Genomic DNA, 10782 nt, shown 5'->3' on the forward strand with positions numbered 1-10782 from the left:
AAAAAAAAAAAAAAAAAGCAAAGAAAAAGCCTGGTACAGCAGTTCCAGGAATATCAGTACTGGGGAGGTAGAGACAAAGGGTCCCTGAGGCTTGTCAATCAGCCAGGCTAGCTCAATCCTGAGCTCCAGGTTCACAACAGCAGCAGCAGCAGCACCATCACCAGTGCTATCCAGGGAGATGGGTTAAACACTCACTACCACGCCTGATGACCAGACTTGGTTCCTGGGCCCCACGTGTTGGAAGGGGAGAACAGATTCCTCAAAGTTGTCTGTTGACCTACACACACAGCATCAAGGCATGCATACATGTGTGCGCATACACATACACAAACACAGGCACACCCACAAAAAGTGAATATAGTTTTGAGATTTTTGAGTTAAAATAGAGGATTGGAGAGATGGCTCAGTGGTGGAGCGCTTGCAAATGACCCAGGCTTAGCTCCCACCACCTACACAATAATGTTTAACTCTAGGTGGGAGGTGATCAGATGCCCCTTCTGGCCACTAAGGGCACTGCAGTCACATGTTCACATACCCCGCACACACATAATTTTTTTTTTTTTTTTTTTTTTGGTTTTTCGAGACAGGGTTTCTCTGTGGTTTTGGAGCCTGTCCTGGAACTAGCTCTTGTAGACCAGGCTGGTCTCGAACTCACAGAGATCCGCCTGCCTCTGCCTCCCAAGTGCTGGGATTAAAGGCGTGCGCCACCGCCGCCCGGCAGCACACACATAATTAATACCAAAATAAAACCTTAACATTTTTTTCCGAAAAACGTAAGGTTGAGAGTAATTGAGGAACACACTGCACATTGACCTTTGGCCTCCACACACATGCTTGTACATGTGCACACACAGAGAAGGAAGAAAGAAGTTCCACAAAGCTGCTTACACAGTGACAATTTAAGACTGACTTCTTTCTGTGAGACAGGGGGATCCCCAAATAAGTGCAGCCAATTGACCTGAGCAAAAACATCAGTTCCCTGTGAGGAATGGCACGGTACAGGAGGGTACTTACAGAAACTGGCCTCCCTGGGAGAAGCCCATGGCATTGTACCCCTGCTGCAACTTCGGATCCTTTTCCAGAATCTGGCACACTATCTTCACTTGGGAATTGACATTCAAGAAGAAACTGTTCTCCACATCCTAAAAAAGGAGCAGGGAGGTAAAAGGAAGGAACGGTACGCAGGCAGCGTCTTCTCTAAGGCAGGGGCTGACCCAGATCCATGCCCTCATCTGACCACTGGAGTTCAAGTGTCAGCTGAGCATCCAGGAACAACCCTGCAGGGAAGCACCTGGGAGGATGAGGCAGGAAGATCACGTTCCAGGCCAGCCTAGGCTACATGGCAAAACCCTCCATCCCCAAACAAAATGAAACTGAACCAGTGGGGCTATGGCTTGCTGCTAAAAATGCAAAGTGAAGTGTTCAAATAGCACACTTTATCAAGCCCGGAAGCAAACCTCCCAGGGAACCAGCTGCCATCTTACCTCCATCATGTTCTTCCCGATCTCGAGAGACAGGACGTAAATCCCAGGAAGTTCCTTTTCAACCATCTTTTTAATGGCACCCATGCTTACGGGGTTGCAGCAGCTATCTCCTGGCCAAGGAAAATGGTGACGGAAATTTGCGAATCAAAACGTTGTTCAAGAAACAGAAACAGTGCCGGGCAGTGGTGGCGCACGCCTATAATCCCAGCACTCGGGAGGCAGAGGCAGGAGGATCTCTGTGAGTTCGAGACCAGCCTGGTCTACAGAGCTAGTTCCAGGACAGGCTCCAAAACCACAGAGAAACCCTGTCTCGAAAAACCAAAAAAAAAAGAAACAGAAACATTTTATGTCTCAAAGGGTGAAATCAAGGATGTGAAAGGGCGGTGTACAGAGTGGAGAGACCTGGAAACGATGGTCTACCACAGGGCGTCTCCAGCTGTGCCCACACGGTGCCCTTCTCAGCTTAGAAATGCTTACGAGACCTTGGCTATATGGGTGCATGAAGTATGTATACAAATCAAATATTTACTGATAATAAATCATAAAGAAGTTTATTATAAGACAATTCTTTAGCACAAATTTGACTACTTATTAAGGGAGAAATTAATTTTACAAAATGATAAAATAGAGGTACTTGGTTATATATCCATACAGAATTACATTTTAATCTGGGCATAGTGGATCACCGTCTAAACCCAGCACTCAGGAGGCAAAAACAGTCAGATCTCCGTAAGTTTGAGGCCAGGCTGGTCTACATGCTGAGTTCCAGTCTAGCCAGAGCTACATAGTAAGACCCTATCTGTAGTGGTGCATGCCTTTAATCCCAGCACTTCAGAGACAGAAGCAGGTGGATCTTAGAAGTGGAGACCAGCTTGGTCTAAAGAGTGAGTTCCAGGACAGCAAGAGCTACTCAGAGAGACTCCATTTTAAACAAACAGGAATTGAGCTCTGGCTGAATAGTTGATAATGAAAGACACAGAGCATCCTCGGTGTTTCTCATAGTTAACCAATATATTGATTTTATAACCATTAATACTGAAACTGCTGACACAAATATATAGCACAAATATCAGAAGCGTGCTTGTTTCAGAAACTGTTGGAAGTATGTCCTAATCCCCAAACAAAATTCACTTACTGATTTTTTTGCTTTTAGATGAAATTCAAGTCAGTAACTCAAACAGCAATTTTTAAATTTTTATTTATTTTAACTGATGTTAATGAGGTTTGCTTGCATGTATGTAAGTGCATCGCATGTGTGCCTGGTGCTTGTGGAGACCAGAAGAGGGGGTCAGAGGCCCTGAAAGCAGAGTTGTAGGCAACTGTAAGCTACCACGTGAGTGCTGGGAACCAAACTGGAGTCCGCTGAAGATCAGAAGTTCTCCAGACCTCTCCAACGGCAATTTTAAAATTAATCATTGGAACACAATATGATAGCAAGATAAGTTGATTTGGCACTTACACGCTGAAGGAAATGTTAAGTCTTCATTTCTGGCAGTAGAACCACTATAAGAGCATAAGATGTGTGTACAGCAAAGCACTGGGGTTCATGACACCAGCAGCCTGGAGTCTGAGCAGAGTGTCTGAAGGCGGTATTTTGTTGGTGTTCACAGCAGGACGGCATGTACAATGCCAAGTGCACATGCTCTGTGTTCAGAACCAAGGCCCCAGTGGAGTGGGAGAGGCTAACATGGCCAGAAATAACTTGACTCATTTCATCCTTGGATATTGAATGAAATTTTGCTCATTGAGGGTTCGGAATACTGTTGCCACACTTTTCAAGATCCCCGCATTTAGTGACATAAACCCACATGGGTCTCTGACCCACAATGTAAGAAGTCAGGAGCCAAAAGTTGAGACGTCAGACTCCAGGAGAGAAAATACTTGTGGAACATGTATTTGAGTGTCCAGATACACAAGTCATTCTTACAATTCAACAAGGCGAATGATATAATTATAAAATGGGGGCGGGCTGGAGAGAGGGTTCAACCATTGAGAATGCTCGCTGCTTGTGGTGGGTTGGATAAGAAAGGCCCCACAGGCTTATATATTTGAATGCTTAGTCAAGCTGTGAAACTCTTTGATAGGATTAGAAGGACTAGGGGGTGTGTCCTTGTTGGAAGAAGTGTGTCATTGGAGGTGGACTCTGAGGGTTTCAAAAGTCCATAGCAGGTGCAGTCTGTCTGTCTGTCTGTCTCTGCTTGTGGATCTGGATGTAGCAGCTCTCAGCTACTACTCCAGTACCATGCATGCACCATGTTCCCTGCCATGATGATGATGGACTGAACCTCTGAAACTGTAAGCCAGCCCCAGTTAAATGTTTTCTTTTATAAGAGTTGCCTCGGTCATGGTGTCTCTTCACAGCAACAGAACACTGACCAAGATATTGCTCTGTCAGAGGACCCGAGTTTGGTTCCCAGAACTCGTGTTGGATGGCTCACAACCACATGTAACTCCAGATCCAGGAAATCCATCGTCTAGCCCCTTGGGCATCTACATGTACTTGACATACACTTACATAGGCACACACATACAGATAAAAATAAATAAATATTTTTAAAATGAAAGAAGAGGCTAGAGAGAAGGATCTGTAGTTGAGAGTACTTCCAGAGTTTCTGAACTCAATTCTTAGAACCCATGTTGGGACCTCACAGCCAACTCTAACTCCAGGGAGCCAGTGAAGCCCTCTTCGGGTCTCCATGGGCACACATACACATATGTTGTCAAACACATGCACATGAATTTTTTAAAAATCTTAAACATAAATTGGGAAAGGATGCAAAGACGTTTCTCCAAGAAGACAGGAAGTCTCCAGCAGCATCGCTGTAGTTTAGATGTGGTTTAAACGGTGAAGTGTCACCTCATACCCACCTGGCCGGCTTAAAAGTAACTCTTATTTATTGTTATTGTTCTTGAGGCAGAACCCTGAACGGCCTAGAGCTCCCTACACAGATCAAGCTGGCCTTGAACTCAGAGTTGTCTGTCTACCTCTGCCTCCCTAGTGCTGGGATTAAAGGTGTGCACTATCACACTTGGCAAAAAGTAACATTTTTAAAATTAGAAAGTAAGTGTTGGCAAGGACCTGGGGAACTAGGTATGCTTGTACCCTGCTGGTGGAACTATACTGATGCAATCCCTGTGGGAAAGTATGGCAATGACAAAAAAAACCCTAAGCATGTAACTATAAACTGACCCAGCAATTCCCCTGCTACCTTTTTACCCAAGAAAAGTGAAAACGAACATCCAGATAAGCCCTTACACAAATGCTTACAGTAAGTAGCACTGTGGTCATAGCAAAGGCAGAAACTGGGCAAATGTCCATTACTGGATGAACCACCTGTGGTGCGGTCCACCCATGGGTGCCTGTTCCACCCATGAACAGGCATGAAGCACTGAAGCATGCTACAACCTGGATGACCCTCAGAGCATGTTCCGTGCACTAACCCTGCACAGTAGACAGATTGTCAGCTCCTTCACCTGTTCTGTCAGAATAAGGAACCACAGCATAGGCAGGAGGTTATCAGGAGAGAGAGGAGGGGAGGAAACAAGGACTTAACCATGAGGACGTTTGCCTGGGCTGACAGTCCTGAAACTACAGGGAAGCTGTGGTTGCCTCAGCTGTGACCAGGCTCAACTCCACCGAATTGTGCACTGAAAACGGTGAAGCTGGTGTCACAGGAATGTCCCCTCAGCGGGAACAGATAAAAGAACACTTCCTACATGGCTCTGTCTGTCAGGTGCTAACAAGCTGCAGAGGCCACGTGGGGCTGGAGAAGTCACCCCACTGATGGAGTGCTTGCCCAGCATGCACCAGGCCCCAGACAGGATAAATGACTGTATAAACTGGACAAGGGGAACACACATATGGTCCCAGGACTTGGAAGGCAGAGGGAGGAGGATAAGAACGTCAAGGTTATTCTTTGGCTTCTTAGGGACATTTGAAACTAGTCTGAGCAGCATGAATCCCTGTCTTAAAGCAAAAGAAAGAAATAGGAAAAAAAAAAATTAAAAGCCAGGTGTCGTGCCCCACATTTGTAACCCCAGGGACCATGATGGAGGTCAATGAAATACCCGAGGCACAAAATTCAATGAAATATGCCCTGTGAGCTTCTGTGGTGGAAGAATCTTTTCATACACGGTGAAGACGTGTCTTTGCCAAGGCACCTTCTGATTGGTTTTTAATAAACATCTGAAGTGCCAATAGCTAGGCAGGAAGAGGTTAGGTGGGTCTTCCAGGCAGAGAGAGGAAGAGGGGGTGAAGAGGAGGTGCAGGGGAGATGCCAGAGGACAAGGAGAGGGAACAGGAGGTACAGATGGAAGAGAGGTAAAAAGCCATGAGGCAAAGCATAGGATTAACATAAATGGGCTCATTTAAGTTCTAAGAGTTAGTGGGACGAGCAAAAGCTATAGGCTGAGCTTTCCTAATTAAGTATCCATGTCATTTGTGTGTGTCTGTGAGCCGCAAGCCCAAAGAAGAATTCATCTACAAGCTTTAAGAAAAGGTTGACCTCCCACTTGTACAAATCAAGAGCGAGAACCTCAGCGCCTCTACCTAGCCCAGGAATTGTTCCCTTTTCCGCAAAGAATCAGACCTAAGAACAGGAAGCCAACTAGCCACCGAGACGAGAAGTGTCCACTTTACACTTAAAGCACAGCATCTCAGCTGGACGGGAAGTGTAAGGAGAAAACACCCCGCCCCAGAGAAACTCCTTTCTTTCCTAACAACATCCACCATGTAATGAGTAGGAACAAAAAGGGGCCTTGGCTACATGTCTAGTTCAATGACAGCTTGGCCTACGAAAGATACTGTCTCAAAATACCAAACGAGCCCAGCCTGTTTGCAAATGCCTGTAGTCCTAGCGCGTGGGAGGGGTAGGGGAAGATCAGAAGTTCAAAGTCATTCTTGTCTAGACAACAAATGCACATTCTGAGCTAGCCTGTGCTACACGAAACCTTGTCTCAGTCAAAACCTAGGTCTGGATGTATGTCTTTTGGGTAGAGATGCCCACTGCCAAGCAACTGGAGTTTGATTTCTGGGACCCACTCGGTGGGAGAGAGAGCTGACTGCTGCAAGCTATTCTCTGACCTCCACGTGTGCGCAATGGTGTAGGTGGTACCCCCCACAATAATAAAAAATACTTTAATAAAAAGGCCCCATATGAAACTAAGCAATACACCCAAACAATAACAACACACCCTTCAAATTCCTACATTAAAGAAGCAAAATCTTTTGCTTTTGTTTTCTTTCAGACAGGGTCTGGCTATGTACCTCAGCTGGCCTGGCTCAGACCCTACTCTTTCAGCTTCCTGGGGGCTACAAGTACCAGTGTATGTTACTTTACTGGGTTTAAAAGAATTCTGACTACATATATACACCCCAAGTGTGCTCCCCTCCAAGCTACCCCTTCTTGGTAAGACAACCTCACTTTCAAGTTGTTCAAGCCAGAAACGATGGCGTCATCTTTGTCCCCTTGGTCTTTCACACCATATCTAAATCCCATGATGAAGCCGGGCGGTGGTGGCGCACGCCTTTAATCCCAGCACTAGGGAGGTAGAGGCAGGCGGATCTCTGTGAGTTCGAGACCAGCCTGGTCTACAAGAGCTAGTTCCAGGACAGGCTCCAAAACCACAGAGAAACCCTGTCTCAACCCCCCCCCCCCAATAAATAAAAATAAAAAATAAATCCCATGATGCCACCCTCAAGTGTGTCAAAGTTCCAGCCTTCCTTATACTTCCTGTTACCAAACATCTGTCGCTACACAGCTCTGAGCCACAGCCATCTCTAGGGTTTAAGGGACTGCAGTGTCCCCTTGCAAAGCTCTGTGACACCTACAATCTCTTCTCAGCACAGAAACTAAACCAGAAATAAGGGCACAGTGGGACAAGGCAGACAGGCTGCCATGTCTTGACTCCATAAGGTCTGACCCACGGAGTCTCTCTTCTCCTTTTCTTCAGTCTGTGGAATTGTCCTGGCCCTGATCCCTGTTCACCTGTCACAAGAGGAAAAGAACAGTTGACTAGCTACAGGAGAGTCAGGGGGTCTCCAGGACAAACAGGCCGCTGAGCTGAATCTTACATGTGGACTCTCCTTAAGAGGAGTCTTCGAGAAAGTCAGTCTTCACAGCTAATAAATCCACATCCCCAAAAACCCTGGGAATCACTGGTTGTCACCTCTGTGGACAAGCAGCCTGGATTCCCTGTGGCCACAGCTAACCCTTTTTCTCTGTCCCTTTCTTTCTAATGACAGTTTCTCCCCAGGACTCTGGGCCACACTGCTTGTGTCAGTGACCAATAGAAGGGTCCGCATGACCATTTAGGGTCACCAACAGAACAACCCTTTGTTTTCATTTTTAACTTTAGCTAAATATATATTATTATTTATGGGTCTCCCCATGTAACTCTGGCTGACCTGGAACTTGCCATATAGGACAGGCCTCAAATTTGCAGAAATCCTCCTGCCTGCCTCCTGAGTGCTGGAATTACAGGCTCCCACTGCATTGCATTTGAACAATCTTTTAAAAATGTAAGTCAGGGGGCTGGAGAGAAGGCTCGGTGGTTTGTTCTTGCAGGGTACGTTCCCAGTGCTAGAATGGTGGTTCACATTCCTCTTCTCTTGTTCCCTTTGCTCCTGCTAACCTGATCTGGACACTCACATGCTCAGCTCGGGGCCTCTGCCCACACATCCATATAGGCATCTTCCTTTATCCACTTTAGACGGGTTCAGTTGCCTCTCTCTGGGTGACTCCTTTCCTAACAGTGCTCTCTTCAAGCACATGCTCACACCTCCAGCTCTGTCTTCTAGGCTTTCTGTCCGTCCACACTGCACTCACCAACATTCAACACATCTCCCTTATTTCTTTATAGTATGCTCCCCACCACCACCACCACCACCCCCGCCACTGGAAAGTAAGTTCCAAAAGGATGAAGAATGAAAAATTCAGTTTGTTTCATGCTCAGATGTAGTCGTGCTGTACTGTAACTGTAAAAAGGTTGTGCAGGTGTCTAGTAGATCTCCATTCAAAGAGTGAAGGAATGAAAGCAGGAGTGTGCCGCCCAGCTCTGCAGGGACCGATGCAGGGACTGATGTCAGTTGCTGATAGCTGATGCCATTGATGCTAGGATTTTAATAAGGACATCCTAAAACCCTAGCAGTGCACAGCTCTCCCTGAGCGCTCACTAAAGACACCTGGCTCCCTTCCTTCCTGTGCAGAGAGCCCCCAAATCCCAAAACCTAGATCAGGCGGGTGCTGTGGAATCACCGTCCTCGCCCTTCCAGCTCTGCGATGTGAACCCAGGCGGGGAAAGGATGCCCCTCTCCACACTCACTCACCCATCCCATGCCAGATCACCAGCGGTGGCGGCGAAGGCGGATTCAGATTCCCCAGCGACCAGGCGGCGCAGCACCAGGGCAGAAGAGCCACAGCCAGGAGCCACCGTGAACCGGGGGACGCCATCTTAGCCCAGTCACATGACCGCGAGCGCGCGCCCAGGACCAGGCTTTCAGGGTCCCAGGTGACCACGCCCCCGCCGGGCAGACGCTGCTATTGTCCAACGGCTTTCCATCTTTTAATTGGTCTATGCACTTCTCTCATTTTACACCCAAGGATACCCAGGCGACAATTTCTCCCCACGGATTTGAAAACATGTCTATTCTCTAACAACGGTCTCATTTTTGCTTTAATTTATTTTTATTTTGTGTGGGGGCGTTTATAGGTGTGTGGCACGCGTGCCACAGCGTGCGTGTGGAGGTCAGAGGGCAGCTTGCAGGAGTGGGTTCTCTCCTTTCACTGTCAGTCCTGGGATTTGAACTCAGAATTCAGATCATCAGGCTTGGCTGCAGGAGCTTTTCCCAGAGGAGATTATTTTATTTTAGCACGTGTGCATCTGTGTAAGAAAGGAGGCCCACAGAGGCAGCAAACTATTCAGTACTGTGTTGTACCCACTGCCCTTGGGAGAAAAGCTGTGTCTTGAAACTGGAGAAGGGAGACTTGATTTTCATCCACTGCTCGTTAGATCATGGTGGGTTTTCTTCTGGGTCTTGAAGGAAATACAGGATTTCAATGGGGCAAAGACGTACCTAGGGAGGAAGAGGTTTTAGCTCCTGCGGGGAGAAAGGAAGCTCTCAGGAATCCAGTCAGGGCTTCCAGATTGGCGTGGCCTGTCAGGTGAGGGGTGAAGCAGGAAGATGGGGAAACATGGCCACTTCCTAGCCAAGCTACACCCTGGTTTACAGCCAGAGGCTCTTGCCCTCTCTGCCCCCACCTCTTTTCTAGCTTCTCTAAGTCCAGCCCCAGCATTTCAATTATGGGGGAAAACAATGAAAACGTTCAAATGAACCTGTCAAGTAATATGTGTCCAGGGTACAGTGGGCTCTTTGGCACCGGCTTTGTAGAGGATGAAGTCGTCTTACAGAGAGTGACATGAAAAATCTGGAAGAAAAACCGGTCGCACACCCACGTGAAACCCTTCTGTTCCACACCGTTGAAACTAGTAGTTACTAGGTAGTTGAGAAGCCAGTTAAATACAGGATTAGGAAGCATTATACAGTGCACAGTTTGATAGGCTTCGGTCCAGCAAGGTGATTCAGCTGGATGAAACACTGGCCACTAAGCTTGGTGACCTGATCCATTCCTCATGGGGCTATGATAGCTTGAGGAAAGAAGCAAGTTGTGCAAGTTGTCCTCTGACCTCTGTATACCCACAGTGACCCTCTCCCTCCCCACATAATCGCACACAGTAAACAAAACATAATACAAAGGAAAATAGCCTTGGGGCTAGGGAGATGTTGTGTTTGTCTCTTACTCTGTGAATTACTCTTTGCCTCTTAGGTTTTATTTGGGGGGGGCGGGGCTGCCACTCAGCTCTCAAATAAGACACTCATGCGGAGGCTTATTCTTACTTATAAATGCCTAGCCTGAGTTTGACTTATTTCTAGCCAGTTTTTATTAACTTAAATTACCTTTTGCCTCTGGGCTTTTTCCTTTTCTTACTTCTGTATAGCTTACTTTCACTCTTACTGTGTGGCTGGGTAGCCACGTGGCTGTGTGGCTATGTGACTCAGTGGCTGGATGGTTGGGGGCTGTGTGGCTATGTGACTCAGTGGCTGGATGGTTGGGGGCTGTGTGGCTGTGTGGCTGTGTGGCTTGGTGGCCGCGTGGCTGGGCAGCTGGCCCCAAGTGTCTTCTCTTCTTTTCTGGATTCTACCTCACTCTTGGCCATTCAGTTCTCTCTTTTTTGTGTGATTCTTTTTTTTTAATTGATATTTACTGAGCTCTACATTTTTCTTTGCTCCTCTCCCTGC

General features: G+C 47.1%; 1 protein-coding gene across 1 annotated transcript in view; it reads right to left on the bottom strand.

The window, feature by feature from the left end:
* Ppt1 (palmitoyl-protein thioesterase 1) overlaps positions 1 to 8947 on the bottom strand; it is a 22832-nt gene extending 13885 nt beyond the window's left edge. The window contains exon 1 of the mRNA XM_005353308.3: positions 8812 to 8947. Within this exon, the coding sequence (XP_005353365.1) occupies positions 8812 to 8935 (124 nt within the window). The 5' untranslated portion in view covers positions 8936 to 8947. The remainder of the gene's footprint in view (positions 1 to 8811) is intronic.
* Positions 8948 to 10782: the final 1835 nt, after the last annotated feature.

Source organism: Microtus ochrogaster, chromosome 10 (genome assembly GCF_000317375.1).
Source record: "Microtus ochrogaster isolate Prairie Vole_2 chromosome 10, MicOch1.0, whole genome shotgun sequence".
NCBI classification, from domain to species: domain Eukaryota; kingdom Metazoa; phylum Chordata; class Mammalia; order Rodentia; family Cricetidae; genus Microtus; species Microtus ochrogaster.